Genomic DNA, 20120 nt, shown 5'->3' with positions numbered 1-20120 from the left:
TGGAAGGAAGCAGGAATCCCTTTCTCCTTTTTATCCCTTGGATCCGGATTCATTCTGGAGGTCAGCCGCCTAGCCATCGACTCGCTATTTCCTATAACGTTCTGACTTTTATACGTTTCCTGGTCTCGAACGTTCGCGAAGAAACATGGCCGGCATCAATCGTGATGAACGAGCGTAATTCTCGTCGATGAAACGGCTGGTCAAACTACAGGGACCGCGAGATCTTCGAAACAATGATCTACCGTGTGCTTCTACGCCACGGTGGTCTCTATGAAAGCGAAACGTTCACTCTGAAAAGAGAATCGAACTGAGGAAATTCCTTTCGCGTTGCCTATCCAGCTGCCTTTGTCGTAAACGTATTTCTTATTTTTCATCGAATTTTTGTTGGGTTTGTGTAATGAATTGGTCGAAAAATCAAGCTCGCGTTGGCGCAGAAATATAGGAAAAATAACTTTATATTTCGATAGTTTTTGAAATATCAAAGATGCGTTTATTTGTATATTTTAATGTACAATCGTGCAAATATACAAATTTTGTAGCGAAATACGATTAATATTCGTAATTTTAATACATCGTAACTTTTATAAAAATTTCTTTGTATCGTTCGAGATTTTACAATTATATCGATTATTGAAAATACAAGGAAAATGTGAACAACTAGAACGATTCAAATATCGTAAATTTAATTAATTCAACGAGCTGCTGTAAATATTTGCGATTCAAATAAAATCGATTAAAAGGGATTATTTTCACCATTGTGCGCTCATCGTTTTCTAATTTAAAGACACCGCACAAAAGCTTCTCCCTTGTTAGCGAGCATCTTATTTTCTACATGTATCCTATACTTTTGTTTCTAGAACTACTCTCTTATCTTCACAAATAACTTCCTTATCCTAAGTTATATCGCAAACCCGTTCCACTCTTTGTTTCGCATTTATTCCTTATTTTTATCGTTGTCCTATCAGATTTCTTTCTCTTTCTCGTATAATTCCTATATTTTATCACTATCCTTCTTCTTGTTATCTCCGTTGTTTTTCCTCGTTTCGTACAAATATTTTTGACTCTCGAGGTGTTTTCATTTTTCTTTTATTCGTCTCATATTTTTCCCTTCCATTGCTTCTTCCTCCTCCTTTCGTCATATTTCTTACTTTGCCTCTTCTTATTTTCTTTTATTTTATCTATTACAATATTTTTCTAGTCATTTTTCTATCGTATTTTTCCTCCCTTTACCTCCTCGTCTCTTGTTTCTTGCTTATTCTTGCTCGCCTTTTTTTTTACAGTATTCCTATATTATCTTTCTACCTCTGTTTTTTCTATCCTTCATCCTGTCCCTTTATCTTAGACGCCACCAGTTCTTAATTTTCTTTTCTTCGTCGCACAGCTTCTTTGTATCGGTACGCTGCAACGATTTGACGTCGCAATTCGATTCCTTCGTACTCGGGTTTCAAGTTCTATTAAAATTCTTCTATTAAGAAGAATTCACGTTCGTGCACGCGCATTACGGGTAGTTAAAAAGATACATATCGGTATACAACTACGAAACAACTCTATTAAAAAAAATATTGATCATTTTTGCCGGATTTATTTAAAAAAAAAGAGAGAAAACTAATTAGAGACTTTAAAATAAAACGGACGACAGAGGAGCCTAATAGATTAAGTAAACATTTCATTTTAGATTAAATTATACTTTCTATCGATTCTATCGATAAGTTTATCGCCTGAATAAATTTAACGTATCTCTCGTTATTTTTTACTTTATCCACAAATGTAGTAACAGTGTTTGCCGGAAGCAAAGATTCGAAAATGCAGCATTCCGTCGTTATAGACGGTCAAGACGAAACATTTTCTATCTCCGCGTCTCGATTCTTTCTTTTTCTGTCCCTCGACTCTTTTCCCTTCTGCATTTTCCATTTACCACACTGTCTCCGTCGTTTGTTATCCAGTCCTATGAACGAGCGCATATTCCAGTAGTATACTCGAGCATCGGTGCGCCTTACGATGCGATACGATGCGAGGAACATATGCATGGCCAAACATGGTTTCACGTATCGTAAGTATGGCTATTGTATTAGGCAAACGAGCGCGAATACGTGCAATGTGTAATGTTTCGGAATAAGGGGACCGTACCGTTCAAATTGACAATTTGAGCCCCTTATATCATCTTTCACGGCTTTAGCTAGATGCAGGTTGGTTTATCGTCGACAAACGCGATACTGTTATTCACTTAGGCGTAATTTCACTGGAACCGGAGCAAGTAGAGTTCTGGCAATGGCCTATTCGAGTACATCGATATGAAATAAATTAATAGAGGAATCAACGCAACGGGGAAATTCTGTTGTTTACCAGAAATGTTTAATCGTTTGATTGGACATGCTACCCGATAATTTTGTTTGTTAACGAGTGACCCATTCTAAAAGTTAGGAGATTGACATATTTGGATGAAAATCTAATGTACAGATGGACAGAGCTTGTATGTTGTAAATAATAAGATTATGTAGGATTACCAGACGAGTTATATTAATAATTCACTTGCTATTTTAACTAGTATATTTATGTAAAAAGTGTCAAAGGACGAATATGTGAAATATACGTGACCATTTGCAATCGGATTGCGAAGCGCGTACTATGAAGATTATGCAACGATGTTTGAAAAATAATTTTCATAATTATACAATATATAAACATTGCACGCGCGAAAAATACGTGGTAGTTTAAAATTGAAATGCGCGTTCAACGTGACAAATTACATATTGTGAAAATTTTATTGACGTATGCAGAAAACTAAGTGTAGAAATTTTTTTAATAGAAACTTACGTTCTTCTCAATTCTTTTCATGATTCTCTTAGATATACACGAGCGTTTTGTATCGATTTACAGCAAGAACATTAACATTTAATCGATATTTTTGAAACGTAACAAGAAGATAACCAAAATATTCAAGCGTTCAAATCAAACAAAAATACAGTGCTGGTATCACAGTTTGAAAGAATATTGTTTCTAGGAAAAGAACTACAGGAACTGTAGTTCCTATACAAGAATATCGATGACGCTGCACTGTACTCGTTATCCACCGAATTAACCTCGAGTAATTGGTTCACGAGGGATACTGATTGAAAGCACAATGAACAATCAACGACAATAAGGGTTGTACTCCTCCGAACGACGAGAAGCTTTCGAATTGTCTGCGACTGCTGCGACGTGACGCACGAATGATCACGACGAATAGTTAACAATACGCTATCCCGCAAACGCTTATCGATGCTGCTTGCGATTGAAAGAACCGCGCGAGACTGTTCATGGATGATCAACATTAATTAAAACGATACTTCACGAATGCTTGGACATATCGCTTACAGTCGAGGAACTCGCACAGAGCTGTCAACCGATCGATTCGACCGATGGAAGGAGCCTGTCTCCATGGAAGTTGGTAGATGTTGACGACTCGGGAAATGCAGATGGAAAGACCGTGAACCGATCGATTCGACTGATGGAACGATTCTTTCTCCACGAATGCTTGTAGACGTCGACGAGTCGGGAATTGCAGCTGGGACTGCTCTCTCCGAATGCCGAGAGATTGAAACGGTTCTTTGCTCCACGTTTCGTGGAGAAGGTGTTCGTCGTTGCAAAGGAGTTATACGAGACTGTGCTTTCTCGACGCTGACAGAACAAACTATTCTTACTCCGCGTCTGGCGGAGAAGATGTTAATGAATCGAGGTTACGGTCGAGACTGTAGTAACATCGTTCCGAATATTTCAACGATATCGATTCTACGTTCACGAAACAAAAGTGTCGCAAATATGCACGCTGATCGGTTTTCGTTAAACGCGAGAAAGTGGTCGATCTCCGTGCTCGAAGCGCGCGAGGTTTGGATGTTACCTAGGAAAAGGACGCGGCAATTCCTCCGGGTGTCCCTCGATCAGTCGGACCGTTACCATCTGCTAAATCAGCCTTCGGAAATAACCGCGTTTTTAACCCGCTCGGTTATTGCGACTGCAATGGACGTGGGAAAGTAAAAGCATGTACTGTTACGAATATCGAAGAGAATCGTTCAAGCTGTTAAAGTCCCGTTCTCCGAGATAATATCTTGGCCGCAAAAGCGAGCGTCGTAAATCAGCCACGAAAATCCTCGCGTTTTTGTTCCTCCGGGTGGAACAATATCTTTGCCTTATGAACTTGATGCGACAGAAATAAAATAATAGCTTGGCAATTGTTTGCTATTTCCCAAATTTATCAATGCGTATATTATCGTTATTATCTTCTCTATCGGAAAAATATATCCTACTCTTGTCATCGTTATCAACAAACGAGCCAACAGCTTCAAGTATTTAGACGTTGTTTGCTCGTCATTTATTTTTAACTCGTACACCTCACCGTCCATTGTATACTATCCTGCCGCCTTATGGTCACGCGTTGTTTGTCCAGGAACAACCCTGCGCGTTCATCCCTCATCTCAACCCCTTCGATTTCGGTTGTGGACATTACTACGGTAAACTCAATCGTAAACGTATCCAGAGATAATATATAGGAATGTTTACAAGAAGCAGGACGATCGCCTTCCGTTTACGCCTCATCTGTCTACCCTATTAGACTGATGTAAAGCCCTTTCTTCGTCGACGAGTGCCTCGTACAACTACAAAGGTTCTTAACTTGGATTATTTGTATCGAGGCTAACGAAAGTGGGCCATCTTCGAACATGATAAAAAAGTTCTATGTATTTCATATTTGACAACGTCGATTTCTTCCACTTCAATTATTCGACGAATAAATTGCGAAATGTGAGGTATGGTATCTTTTGTGTATTGCTATATGTAATTATGAAACTCGAATATAACATAATTCTCCGTATAGTTTTTGCATTCTATGAATAAATTGTAAAACTTAAACTACAGAGAACATGGTATTAAATTGATATAACAAGCACATGTAATAATAATTTTAATATGTCTATGCGTTATTACCGTTATTTAATTACGATAGTTTAATACACAATATTAAAATTTCTGTCAATGTATGACGATAAATTTTCTAATATCGAAGTACATAGCACGTTATAGTTCCTTAAAGCAGCCGCTACGCTATTCATGTGCAAAGAATTCCAATTATCTCGGGAGAGATTGTTTCCACGTTATTTACTTGAAATTAATTAAATGCAACATCTTAAAATTTGAAGTCGTAATTAATATCGTCTCGTTACCATAGATTGCAGTTATTAAAAATTACGCTGCCCTAAATTTTCGCACTATGGGTGAATAAGATATTAAATTAATAAAGTGCAGCAGTCACCGTATTAAATATTACCATGTGATGAGTGTTATAACGAAATATACCGAAGATTCTGTTGACCCAGATTTATACCACGATAAAAAAAATTGCTATTTTTCAGAAATAAGATTTTAGCGTTACGATCATTCGCGTATCAACAGTCAGACTTCAATCGGGTCATACAGTAAGGGGTACACGAGATATTTAATGGATTTGCAACATCATATATTTTTAACTTCTTAGCAGCACTTTTCCTTGGCTGGATAGCCGAGACCCTGTCGTAAATTTCGAAATTTCGAAACGGTCATGCGACGATCAATTTAACGGTTCTCGCGACTTAACTCGTACCCTCTCGAATAGTTTACAAGGGCTGTACGTTCTACCATCTCGACGCACACCCTCGTATAGCGCTGGGCCTCGGCACCCCTTTCAAAGACGCAACGTAGGGAGGGAGAATACGAGGTACTAAAAATGCTTAAACGGCGTATTTTCAACAGTATTCCAGTTACATGTACGTCGAGAAAGTTAAGTTACGTCGCTACTTCACTGTAAATCCCTTCATACGTCGTGAAACTGTTTTGCATCGTGACGATATCGCTATCTCTACGCACATACACGCATACCAGTTATGCGTAAATACGTTGAAAAATTGGAAGGAATAAATGGCGATCAATTTATCTCCTTCGATCGCGCATCGCGAGAGCGAACACGATTGGTTACACCCCTTCACCGAACGTGACCCCTTTCGTTCGATTCTACGCTATGTCGTCCAAATTTGCCAACTGTCCGCAGTCTGATGCGTCGTTTCTAAGCATAAAGAAATTCTTTTGGAAAACAATCAAGAAATTCTGAGAAAAGATCGAATTTTGTTCCAATCGTTCCAGGTATAATCAAGCCCCATAACTTGATTCAAGATACGATTGACACATTTGTATAAACTGGACCGTTAACGGTACCACGAGCGAAGCAGATCGATAAAAATTTTGCAGTACAAAATACGAGCGGCAAAATGGTTCGTCGTATTTTCCTCCCATCAACGTTTTACGTTTGTTTTTTCGAGGACTATATTTTCCGAGGACTGAGAAGCGCAGACGTCAAAAGCGGAGGAAAGTAAAATTGCCGAGACGGTAAGAGGGTAATACGAAATTGTGTATGGCGATACTCTATAAAGGCGGGCGATAAGTCTTTGGATCGAAAGTTGGAAACGGTGTATGCAGGCCGCGTATAATGGTGGCGTGTAACGCGAGAGAGAACTGGCGCGCTTGATGCGGCGTAAAATCCAATTGCAACGGGTGAAGCTCTACCTCAGCATCGGGAAAAATGTGTCATACGTCGAAATGGCCCGGTCTATTTTCCTCCCCCACTCCTTGTTTCCCGCTTTTTACAATCCTCCTTTGTAACCTAAAAGCCTTAAAGTTTATTCGTTCGTTTTTCGTTACGGAAGGATCTCGGCTGTCGCGGTTATTCGCTCGCGCACTTCGCCGCACCGGTTTCTACTTTCGAGCGTCGACCGCTTTTACGCTTTCACGATGGAAATCATCCTGAAATTTCTCCGCGATTCGAAATGCCCACTCCTCTGTCTTATCGTTATTTGACTTTCCTTTTGAATCAACGATCGGCTGAAATGTTTTTTGATGGATGGTGAACAAGCTGTACGAGACAAATGGCTGACAAATTGCTCGAGTTTCGCGAATGGATGATAAATATACCTATGTAAATTTGTATAGCGCGTATTTTCCTACATCGTGGGTATGTTTTGGAAGAGGTGTAAGTTGGAAGGAACTTGGACAATCTTTTACATCAGGGCACAGCTCGCTGAGTTTGATTACCTCGAAATATGTCAAGATCGTCGTTCTGAGCAAGTTTTCCCTCAATACGTATGTACGTCGTTTAGGTGCAGTTTCCGAAATATTCACAAAGAAATTGCCGATTCTGACGAAAGTTGTGGACGATATGATTCTTGAAAAAGTATTTAACCAGTATTTTTTACATCTATGTCAGATTAAGTTCTTTCACTTTTATTTTACCTCTAGTAGTACGTGTATTTAACTCAAACACAGTCTCAATGAGCCACATTCATAAGGCGTTGGTAAGAATAAGTAGAAGAAGCAGCCGTTCTTTCAACTAGAATTTTCGTTCGTATTTCCAAACGCAATCCATTTATATAACGTAGATTACGTAGAAAATAGCGAGCGTATTCCTTCGCAGGAAAATTTAACCGGTAAAGTTCTTCAAACATTTTGCTTTTCTTATGTGAAATTCCTGTCTGTGATAAAGGGCAACACAAGCCGTACAAGTATCTCTCAGAACGAAAGTACTTACTACGTTAAATGAGACTGCTTTGCTCCATTTTACGAGATTGATACAAAGGTCTGATTCCGTAAAGGTCTATACAGTTGGATCGCTTAGATTATGACATTCGTCGGTTTTATTACATTTTGCTGTTTACGTTTATCAAGTATAGTTTCGTCGATTATATTTCATTTTAGAATATTCCCGACTATCTTTTTAAAACCGTCTTAACGGTTTATCAAAACGGGTGGTTTGCTCTGTGAAACGACCTAGCGGCTAATTTTTTCCGTTTACACCAAGTCCATTGTCTCTTCTGCTTATGCAAATAAAATTCTCAATTACATCAACGCTTTCGCGTGAAACAAAAATCGTGCAACATACGCGCTTCTTAACAGGCTTCGATCCACGTTTGTTCTTTTCTCGCGTAGCTGCGTTGACGCGTGATAATCTCGCGTAACCTGCATCATCGTCGACCAGAACGCGTGTTTGCCGAGTCAACGTTGTTTTCCTGGGCGTCGTTGGGGACTATTGGGAAAGGATTGTTACCGTGTTTGCAGAAATGGCGCTGTTTACACAGGCGTTTCTCCTCGGAACGAGCATCGCGTCGCGTCATCGCGCGTTTAAATGGGCGAACGATAACAGTCGCAAGAACGCGTGCGTCCCTTGCAGTTGACGAGAATTCCGTTGGAAACGCGGACGTGTTTACGGGATTCTCACGAATTTGCGATAGCCTAGCAACTGCTCGTTATCGGACCGCTGCGGCAAGTTGTTGTTGTTCTTGGGACGTGATTCGATACTGTGTGCTTCTCGTGACATGTTTTTATGCGAACGGCTTCGCATACTGTGTGATAGGATATTCAGGAAATTCTGCAGCTAACTATTATACGTAAAATGTGAACGTGGTGTCGGCCGTTTGAAAAGGAATTGTATTAAATGTAATATTTCAATGTTGTAGAAAATTTGATACACTGTCATGTGTATATGCATAAAGGGAGTATATATGCATAGAGATTGTTTACATTATCCATGATGTAATCGTTTGACAATGTTCATACTGAACTCGTCTCTTTAATAGATAAGATACACGTTTACTTATTAATGATTGTAAAATGAAATTAAAAAATTATTCGATAGTGGTTTACAGGTATTTCGTACATCGTTTTCTTCGTATCTTCCTTACGTAACAAACATTGTGAAGTGTACTTTTATTAACAAACATAGAAACTACAAAATGGTATTTGATGAAACTATATTTCTAATAACAATAAGATTCTTGATAAGCTTCCCACGTCTGTATTTTATGTCCCAGGACACAGGTTTTTCAATGTTCGCTGGTATGAAAAACCCCAATCCAAATATTGATTCGTCAATTTTCATCTTGAAGCGAAATAGTTGCAATTAAATTGTTTCCCCAACCGCGAATTTAATAATTCATAAAAAAATATCTGCCTTCGTGTTCACTCAGAATGTTGCCTTTTAAATGTCTTATTATTTTGTCTTATCATAAATGTATCGTGTATTCAAAGATTCCATCTCGTATCTTCGTAGAATTATATTCAAAAGACGAAAACTAGGCGGGGACGTTAGAGTCTGATTTCATCTGTTCAAAATGAATTCTCACAGAAAAAATTTCTCGTTCGTATAAATTTAAATGCGTTCTACATACGTGCAAGCTTTAACTAGAATCGGAATTTTTTAATCTGACAGAATTCATATACATATGATATTATTTAAAAATTATACGTAGAATTTTTTGTTATAATTGCAATAAAATTATACATGCAATGTTATTTCAAATAAACAATTTCTTTTCCAACTAGATACAGCGAGAAGGAATTATATGACGTAAGAACACATCTATTATTTTTCTTCTTGACGCAATTGGCTTAAAAGTTAAATGCGCGCGTACGTACTATATTCGTATATTTGGTACACTTTCAAGATCGATCTTCTTAGAAGCAAATCTTCGATTTATTTTTCTCTTCAAAATCTCTCGGAATACTTTGCCGGATGATACGTGTTGGCGCTGTCTCGCAATAGCGCGATCACGCCATCGCGTCGTCAGACACCAGGGAAAAAGAAATCATCGTTCTTTATTAATGTCGCGTCACATTTGGTTTCTCAATAAGCATTATCGTCGATAATCGAGCACGTAATTCCGTCCGAAGTTTTCGCGGAATCCGATCAGGCCGATTTGCATTCCCATCGAATAAGATCACAGATCCGTCGAAACATCTGCGCAGCGTGGTGTTTCGCGACAGGTTACGTCTGTTGAAATCCGCGCGTATGGACTTGTACATAGAAGGAAGCGGCTAATACGATGCATTACCGACCCGCGACACGAGGTCGCGTTTGCTTTGAATAATTATCCGAGAATCGATGTGTAGTCAGATACGTGATGTGCTCTGAGAGCGGATCTATCCAACTGCTTCAAGTAAACGTTGATATCCGCCCAAATACGCATGTCGAATCCGTAAACGTTCGGTCCGACTGTTGTTTGCACGTAGGCACCTCTCGCACCGATAACTCAGTGCCGCATTTATCCGGTTTGCTCGAACGACGGAAGTTCCTTGCACCGGTTACGCTTTTGTATAGCGTATCGTTGGTAGAAGGCCTATAGGATGGATAGAGAGATATGGTAAAATTAGAAAAACGTTGACATCGTGGTGCAACGATATGGAAAGATACGCACGAGTTCGTACACTTTCAGAGATGCTTCCAGACTTTTTACGAGACGCTTAAGGGTAAGAGCGAGACGAAGCTGATACGTCGAAGAAGACACGAGAAAGATAATACCAGGAAAAGTAGTTGTCGAGGAACTTTGTTTATTCGTTTCCGAGGAACTGTAGCCTAACGACCAAATAGTTGTACTGTAAAACTCCCGTTAATATCGTTACTCAATCTCTGTGAATTTGAGCGCTCGACGCTTACTACATCGGTTTACCATAAATTACGAGAAACGGATGGAAACATAATTAGCGAATCGCTGGGCAACTCCGACTTGATCAGTCCTCCTAGGGCTTTGAACATGCCGATCACTGTGATAGCCGAGGGATTAAGACGATGTTGCGGGTCAATGGAGAGATCAGTTCCCGTACTCGCGGATTGCTCGTATAGCGCGTCGTGAGTTTACGACATGGAAGACCGAGACTATAGGTTTCGGAAGTTCGTGTGACCCGAGAGAATGCTGACTTTCTGTTTGCATCGAGTGATTTCATTATCGTCACACGATCACGTAATAACATAGCTCAAAGTATTGTTTCGCGTCAGTGAATATTATCGATCGACGAGGAAGCTTTTGCAATGAAACTTTTTAAAACGAAGAGTACGGAACGTAAATGTCTAAATCTACTCTGCTTGAATTGCTTGAATTATATATATATATACACACATACACACATCTATTTATATAATTTGTTGTATACGTATGTTGCTCTTAAACGTTATACTTACTGTTAATTAAAGTACTTGCTAATTGTTTCCAAGCATCTGTGGCTTGGATTATCGATTTGTTTGTATTGGGCGAACGTATTACGAATTATTTAGCATTTGACGATGTTCCGTATTTGTGGAGACAATATTACGTCGGTAGCGTTGCTAACAGGTGTTTGTTTTGTTCGGACGAGGATTAGATTGGATCTAATAATTGGATATCTTGTGTTCTATGTTGCCTGCGGATGATATTGTAGTTTGCTGTGTTTGTTAAATAGTGATTCGACGGATAAATGTAACAAGCTATAATTCATAAATGTATGAGATAGCTCGCGATAAATAAACGCCTCTAGTAATTTAGCAGCGACGTGGTAACGTGCCGTTTCAAAGGCTAACGTTCATGAGCTTGTTAGAATAATTCCTAAATATTTCGATATTCCGAGGTAATACCATATGCACATTTGAAAAATATTTAAAACGAGTATAACGAGCGAATAATAAAGGCAAATAAAACATTAGGCAAGTTACTGGGACAACGAGTAGGAGGGCATGTAACACCTCGATCGAAAAATTAGTTCTTGAAAGTTGCGACGGTGATATGGTCTAAAGTGCAGCAAACTCACACTTTTCGAGATATATATGTATTAAAAAAAATATATTAATACGTACATACGTATATACGTGCACGTACGTATAGATTATATATGTGTATACGACTTCTCTTTCTCTTGAAATATGTTAAGTACTAGAAGCTAAATTCTTGCTTGCGCTAAAGCAGTCTCGTTGTTAGATATTTAGTGCCTCTGGCTGTGAAATACGTCGTGTAATATGCGCTCGATGAAGCGTGACACTGAATTTTCTGTTAGAACGAACTTTTGAATAATTCTCTTTGGATACTAGACGAAAGAGTGAGTGATGCACTGAAAAAAGTAATATGAGCGAGTTCCGCATTTAAGATTCATAAGATGCAAATTATGGAAAATACATATACATAAATAAAGTACAGATGTCTCGACTATTTCCGACTATTTCCGACTATTTTCATGTTTATTCGAGACGCACAAATACCACGAGGAAATGATGTATTAGAATTAAGATTGCAAAATAATATCGAAATACAATTTCGATCCATTATATAAAAACAGTTCGATGAATATAAATGTCTCTTTTACAGAATCATATTTTATATTCTGAATATATATTTTTGCTAAATAGTCATTATTGGTTTAAAGACTTTCGTACCATTTACAAATCGTACCATTTCGCGATAGAATTTTTAAACAGATATAGAATCGGGTACATTTAAACGTTAATTCAGTAAAATTATGGTTCTCCAATAATTTTCATATTCGTTTGATGCTTAATTAATACGTATAATGGATATATTTAAATTACGAGTTGAAATGCGTTTTGTGCTGTAATGGAAATACGTCGTGTCCTCTTAATCAATAGCTTAGTTGCCTGAATGTTCCATCAACATTTGGAACTCATTTTACTTTTATGCTTACATTATGGTAATAATTCTGTAATCAAATTTCAGGTTTCTCTACGCCTTTAAAACGCTTTCTCTAATCAGTTAATACATTAAACGTAAAATACGTTTGATCTCTTTCGTACGTTTTTCTTTTCGAGTTTCCTGTATTTGTTAACGAATCCCTATTCGTTGAATTCTGTTTTATCGTGAATTTCTATTAATAGCTATAGCTTAAAGAAGACAAAGCTTGCTTTATTTAAGAAGAAGCTTCTACCAATGTAACAATGTAAAACAAAACCAAACACGACATAATTTGGAGCATATTTGCTTGTTTAATCACATTAACGTGTTTCCCTTCGTCTATTATACATACATGTAAATGTGATTTAGGTATATCTATAATTCCAAGTCATTTCCTGTTTCTTAATTGTCCCACGAACCGACAACGTGTCACGTTTCTAAAACATCATGACTAAGGATGTAAATAATCCGTTTCTGCTAGGTCACACGGACGAGCCCAGCTATTTACCGTGTTCACACTTAAAAGGGTTAAACGCTAACAACACTATCGACAGAATCGGAGATATTCACGGAATATTAGTTTATTAGCTAATATAAGTAATTAAAGTACGGAAATATTCTTACGATTTTTTTTATGAGTCTTAAGCTTAGTTTCTAACGTTTCAAGAGTTCGAAGCAATCGAACGCTCTCAGTTGCTTTATATCGCGAGGCTACAACAAACCCAACAAACTGCGCCATTCTGACGGAAAGAGTTCGCTCGCATCTACAGTACTCGACATCTTCCATTTCCTTGGCTGTTTCTTGCTCGTCGAACGTTTCGTTCGATTCCGCGAGTCAAGAGCAACGAGGACGAAAAAACGATGGACATTCATGCAGTAAATCGATAGGGTCGCGCGTGATTAATCTCCGGGGCGAGCAAGGGAGGCCAATTTCCCGAGTAGACGTTGTATGTAAGGACGACGAGGGAAAGGATAACGAGGTTGGTGCGCGGACGGTCAAGAGGCGGGTGGTGGCCAGGTGGCGGGACGATTGATGAGGTGGCTATGAAAGCCAATAAAATCGCGACGCCGCGGCGGCTCCCAGGACCAGGGACATAAATCGGTAAGTAGACCGATTAATTGGCCCCGTCTCGGCTTGTACACCCACTTACGGCCGCCGCTGATCGTACGTGTGCTTGTACGAACTTTTGTTGCCCCGACCTGCGCCTCGGTCCCGAGCTCCGGCCAATTTGCAGTAACTCGGCTCTCGGTCAGTGACTGACTAAAACTGGAAATTCGCGGTTGCGGTAAGAAAATATACGGGATTCAGGATCCTCGTTGTAGTAGCCTGAATCTCCAGATACGGCGTCGTTTACTGCGTACAAGTTGAATTAGGAAGAAAATGTATGTAGCGGCGGGAGGCCGCGTTACACAACCAGATGCTGCGAGAAGATAGATTCGAACTGCAGGTATTTCTTCGAAGATGAAGCAGAACGTTTAGGGTAACTGGTGTGTTCCGTGCTTAGAATATGGGCGAATATTTGTATATAAAGTACGAAAGTACCAAAATCTTTTTCATTTCGATATTTTCAAAAGAAAGATTCGCAGACGTAAAGAAAGATCCGCTTATCATGCGTGTTACATGTCACGAGAAATCAGAATCGCTTGCCTTCCTCTTATACGCTCGTCCCAACGTTACAAGCGGTAAATGACAAAAACTAAATCATCTTTTATGCCAAGTGAGAACAACATGAAGAAAGGAACCTCTTGAAATCCCTCGGTTCCCAGCTTAAAACATCTGAACCACAGAACGAAAGAATCAAAGAACATTAAACAAAGAGGGTGGTTCAAACCCGACGCTGTACCGTGGCAAGAATAAGAGCGAGTCAGGTAGAACCGTAACAGCATCAAACGCGTGCCCATAGCTTGGAAACGTCAAGACGTTGGTTCTAGTAAGAAACCAGAGGTGCTAAAAATCCTCGTTACGCTCGTTTTTTATGCGCAACTGAGTGTTCAGCAATAATATTTCTTAGGATCACGTCCTAATGTTTCTCACTATCACCAATAATCATACAATACGACGGTATTGGGATTGTGAAAGAGTGACAAGCGTTGGATGAATGATAATTTACTAAATATATATGTATGGTTCCTCTCAAGTGAAGTACGACACTCTTTTATTGCGATATATATTTCGGAATGGCGTGGTTACGATGGCTGTTCTCTGTTTTACTATATTTGAAAGTTATGAATCGATAGCCAATAAGGTTTGATCTAGTAGGTGAGTAACTAACGAGGATAGGTAACGCAGGCATGCGCAGGTAGGTGACGGCGTATAAGCAGCGGAAAGTTAGAAATGTAGCGTGATGCGAGAATGCGATTAACTACGGCACTTAATTAAGGTTATTTGATTTTTTGATGGAAATAAAACGTGCCATGGAGTATAATATCGGTGAACGTGAAGCTTGAATAATATATGTGATAATTTTCAGTACCGATGCTGAATGTGTCGGCGGTGGCTGGCTTCAAAGCTCAAATACCTTGCGACATCGATCCAACGAGTAGAAGCGAGGTGGTGAGCATGGTTTTTTGGTACAAAGACGAGAGGGACGGCGAGCCGATATACAGTCTAGATGCTCGCGGCAAATCGATAGCTCAGGCGAAGCTTTGGTCAGATTCATACGTATTCGACGAAAGGGCGACCATGAGGACGAACGTGGATCCCGCGAAATTGGAGATCGATCCCTTGGAGGCAACCGACGCGGGCGTGTACAGGTGCAGGGTGGATTACAAAAATAGCCCGACGAGAAATCAGAAGGTTAACCTCACGGTGATAGGTGAGTGTGTTCTATCTCTCTTTTTACAGTGTGTTTCATCTCTCTCTCTCTCTCTCTCTCTCTCCCTCTGTTACTGTTTCCGCTTGATGATCAATCGCGATTAATTGCTTTCATTCCGAAACTCGATGCTATCTCGACGTTGTCGCTTTTAATTTCGAACTTTTTAGTTTTCCAGCTCGCCTTTTGCTCGTTTTCGGTTATTTCATGAGATTTAGTTTTAACGCCTGGAATTGAAAATTCCGCAGATTAAAAGAGAAATGTCAGAGAATTTTATCAGCCGAACAGATCCGACTTTCTTCGTTGCGACAGCGACGATTGCCGATAGCTAGTCACCGCGACGTGAAAATGTTTGTTCAATCGCAAGTATAGATGCTAGAAAGATGATTAATCAAAATTTTGTTAACGTGTTTCATAGATGAGAATGTGTCGTTAAGCTTTCGTGTATACGTAATCGGTTTTCGCTTTATATCTATTCAGAATTGTACATTAGAACGAGATACCGATTAAAGCGAGTTATTTTAAAGAAATGAAATTCTTATCAGAGAAACGTCATTTTCATATTTGTTGCTTTGTAACCGTGTGATCCAAGTCACCATTGTTACGAGATAAAGGGAAAGCTTATTTTGATATAACATTTTCTATAACAAGTTATACAGTCGCAAACATCCAGGATAGTACGTACAACGTATCGTCTTTATTCGATTGCAAGAATAAACATAATCGTGTTGTTGGAACTCATTATGCTAGGAATATCTTGTTACTCTTAGACACCGACGCGATGGTAACGCGATTTTCACTTAATTAATTGGACACGGTACGAGAGCTCGACAAATATTACATATTATGGCAATTTTCTGGTGTCGCTGCTATACGGATAAAGAATTGTTCGTTCGTATATTTTTTTTTAAGTAACATGCGTCTTCGTTTTACGGAGTGTCATCTCCAGCAGTTTTATCATGCGCGTATGCAGCGTGTACTTGAGCAAAAGCCATTTTACCGTAATTTAGCGCTGTTTCGCGGCGGCAGGATCATTTATGGCGTTTAATTACATTCATCTTGTTAATACCGGATATGGTAGATTTCACAGTTTCTGTTTCTAGAATAAGAGATGGCATCTAACGACAAAATGTAATAAACAAAGCAACGGAACGTTCACTGTGAGATTAAGATACCTAGAAATTTTCGTCTCTTCTCTCTAATTGCTCTGAGGTTAATGTAACGTTGATCCATCTAAATCTGCTTAATAAAACTGTTACTTCGTACAATTGTTTAGTAAAATTGTCGAAGCATTCTCTGTATAGCGCGAGTTGGGTGATTGAAGCAATTAAAAAATTATCGGAAATAAATTTCTCCGGAAGCAAATAACGTGTGCCGGGGAAATCGTTCGAAAGATTTAAAGAAGAAAGATACTCGCGGTATTATGACTTACATAAATTCGTCCTTACGACAGTGCCACCAAACAAGCCTGTGATTTACACCGGGCCCGGTAAAAATTTGGCCAAGGTATTGCAGCCCTTTAACGAGGGCAGCGAGTTGTCGTTGTCGTGCGAGGTAATCGGAGGTTCACCGCCGCCGAAGGTCACGTGGCATTTCGAAGAGGAAACGGACGACACGTACACGTTAGAACACGGGGACACTACGATAAATCATCTCGACATCACGAACGTCACCAGGAAGTTCCTCAGAGCTAGGCTAATTTGTCGGGCAAGCAACACGCATCTCGTTGCTCCTCTAACTTCCGAGATTATTTTGGATATTAATTGTAAGTAAGAAACTATTTCAACTTGTTAACTGTCTTACCGAATGTTTAGCTTCCGTAAAGAGCTACGTCCTAATTTGTCAAAGTTTCGAGCTTATTAATAAACCGCGGTGTTTCTGTAAACTTTGTGATAATCCAGATACTGCATGTCGAAATACGGGATTAGTCGATGACTACTCTTGCTCATCGGAGTTGTGCGTCGCTTTGACTTGTTACACAGCTTGAGACAAGCTACGTACATTTCAAATAGCGAATAATGGAATAAAACGCGGTAGTTCGTGGTAAAACGTGGAGTTGAAAGACTCGCAGTCATCCTTCCTTTCAATATACGTGTTACGCGTTATATTAAAAACGTCGAAATTTTATTAGCACCGTAACGAGAGCCGACTATCGTGATTACGTCGATTAAATTTGGGACAAACGCGAGAATATGTTCCAGCAATCGCGGCACAATCGGCGATGAGGTGATTATACGTTGAAAAACAATAAAACGAAACAGAGAAAATAAAGAAAAATAGAGAGAATACAGTTTTTTCGTGTGATATTTCGTTTTCGAGAAAATGCGGTTTGAAAATTTATCGAGTAGACTTGGACCTGGCTAATTCCGGACTAGATAGGAGCAAGTAATGCAATATGCGTTATTGTATACCGCGTTATAAGAAGAATTTGAATAGTATGAGTCGATGTGATACGACAACGAGTGCTCTCAAATTTATAACGAAGATAACGAATTGGTTATTTTATGGGGAGGAAAATATGACTCGAAGAAAATGAGATTCCATCGTGGGATTAAAGTTTGGAGAAGAAAGTTGAAATGAATTCTATGTAGCGTGAGATTAAGGGCGATAAGAATGGAAGATAAAAGCGTAATGAATAAACATTACTTTTTATTTCTAATAATATATACATATATATCGACTGCTGTAAAGATTAGGACAACCGTGTGTGAGGAAGATCTGACATTTAGCGGAGATTGAACGTCTCTCGATCCCTCTTTTTTTTTCTTGTAATATTTTTAATATAATACACGTTATGAGATAAAGAAACGACAAATAGAAAGATGTTCGTCAATTGTATTTCCATATTGTAGCTTTTTAATCTCATCGAACATAAAATTTATTTTAGCATTCCACCGAAAACAGAGACGATAACGTAATTATCCGCAAATGCTATCCACGATAATTTGAAATGTTCCTCCTTTTTGGCGATGAAATTTTCAAGAGAAAATCTCGATACCGTAAATTATATTGCATTCGTAACTGCTTTAAAATAACGTAGGTATCACTCGACAAACGACGTTCCAAATTTCATTGCAATTTACTAAAAAGCATATTTTTCCATCGAAATATCCCTCTATGTAAATCGTGTTGGATTCCAGTGAAACCATTAGTAGTGAATATTACGAACAAAGAAACGCACTTGTCGGCGCTAAAAACGTACGAAGTTGAATGCGCCAGTTCGGGTTCCAGGCCAGAGGCTGTGATCACTTGGTGGAAGGGAAACCATCAGGTCAAACATATGGCCAGAAATGTGAGTAGAACATTTTTGAACTTATACTAGCCGCGGTTCGTTTCTACCTTTGTAAGACAGGTACACGTGAGCTTAGATTCTGAGTTCTTCGTAGTTTGCAGATAGTCCGAACATCACGAGAAGCGTGTTGAGTTATGTACCCACCATGGAGGACGATGGAAAATATCTGATTTGCCGGGCGGAGAATCCGGTTGTACCTAACAGCGCCCTGGAAGATAAGTGGCGACTACTGGTTCACTGTGAGTAAAGCGAATTTTCTTTAAACTTTGACACGATGACGGCGTTACGAGGGATAACGCGAACAAATATTTTTAAAACTAGTATTTCTTTTTTACTAAATATTTAGGTATGTTTTGCGTTGCTAAATTTAAGTATCACTCTTTTGTTTCAACTTTCGCTATGTTTCAACAAACTACGTTTCGACACTCCTCAAAATGGTATTACTTTCTTAGCAAATTTATTTTTAATATGCCACTAATTTACAGTATTTTTGTTTCATAAGCCGTTTCTTTATTTCCACGAGTATGTATTCACTTCTGGCCATCGACTTTAGTTATTAGAACAGCGAGTAGGGAAACGTGTAATACCTTGGTCGAAAGCTCACGATTCAAGGATTACAATGGCGTTGATCCAAAGTGGCAAACTCAACATATTGTTATAAGCAATAAAAAATTCACGTACAAAAATGTCATTCGAGGCTCATTTTTCAAGTTATAAACGATAGTGTTTTACATTAGAACTATAATGGTATCAATGGATCAGTCGACGAACCTTTCTATCTCACTTACGATTTACGTTCCCAACTATGATATAAATTGAAATCTTATCCCATGTCATTTGTTCCAATTGGTGTATTTTACAACAAGAAATATGAAATACGAGAGAGATAGGAAGAAAGATTTATCGATACTACTGGGCGTGTCTAGTATACTAGTAGAAATTGTCCTTAATGGTACTCTTAGATTGATTTATCGCGCATAAAATTCCCAGATGCACCAATAGTGACGATCAAGCTGGGTTTGAGTTTGAAGGCAAACGACATAAACGAGGGCGATGACGTCTACTTCGAATGCGACGTTCAGGCGAATCCCAAAGCGTACAAGCTGGCATGGTACAAAGACGGCAAGGAGCTGCATCAGAACTCGACTGCTAGAATTTTTCTTCCCAGCGGACAATCTTTGGTTTTGCGAAGCGTGACTAGAAATTCCGCCGGCGAATATTCTTGCATGGCAGTCAATGTCGAGGGGAAATCTACCAGCAGACCGGTAACGTTGGACATAATGTGTGAGTAAATTTTTACATTCTTTTTCTAATCGATTAACCCTCTAAATACGTGAAAATCAGGTATTCAGTGAAAAATCAGTAAAAAAGATGGATAAAATGCTTGGCTGAATACAATATACGTATCGCATTTATTTTTTTAATCGAGCAATAATATAACGAAATGAAAACAGTTTTATCATAAAATATAAGTATAGTAAGCAGAAAAAAGAAATGATATTTTTTGAATTTTATTTCATGCATTGTTATATT

The 20120-nt window shown here is 38.9% G+C and overlaps 1 protein-coding gene across 2 annotated transcripts in view; it reads left to right on the top strand.

Annotated features, from left to right (window-relative positions):
• The window catches only part of LOC126922193 (hemicentin-1-like), a 101192-nt gene that overhangs the window by 72648 nt on the left and 8424 nt on the right, over positions 1 to 20120 (top strand). For both annotated transcript variants that reach the window (XM_050734548.1, XM_050734547.1), the window contains 5 exons: positions 14954 to 15298; positions 16749 to 17060; positions 18436 to 18587; positions 18682 to 18826; positions 19578 to 19871. In XM_050734548.1, coding sequence (XP_050590505.1) covers positions 14959 to 15298; positions 16749 to 17060; positions 18436 to 18587; positions 18682 to 18826; positions 19578 to 19871 — 1243 coding nt within the window. In that variant the 5' untranslated portion in view covers positions 14954 to 14958. The remainder of the gene's footprint in view (positions 1 to 14953; positions 15299 to 16748; positions 17061 to 18435; positions 18588 to 18681; positions 18827 to 19577; positions 19872 to 20120) is intronic.

The sequence above is a fragment of the Bombus affinis genome, chromosome 11, assembly GCF_024516045.1.
Source record: "Bombus affinis isolate iyBomAffi1 chromosome 11, iyBomAffi1.2, whole genome shotgun sequence".
Classification (NCBI taxonomy): domain Eukaryota; kingdom Metazoa; phylum Arthropoda; class Insecta; order Hymenoptera; family Apidae; genus Bombus; species Bombus affinis.
Note: the sequence above shows the minus strand (reverse complement) of the source record. Positions and strands in the feature narration are given on the sequence as shown.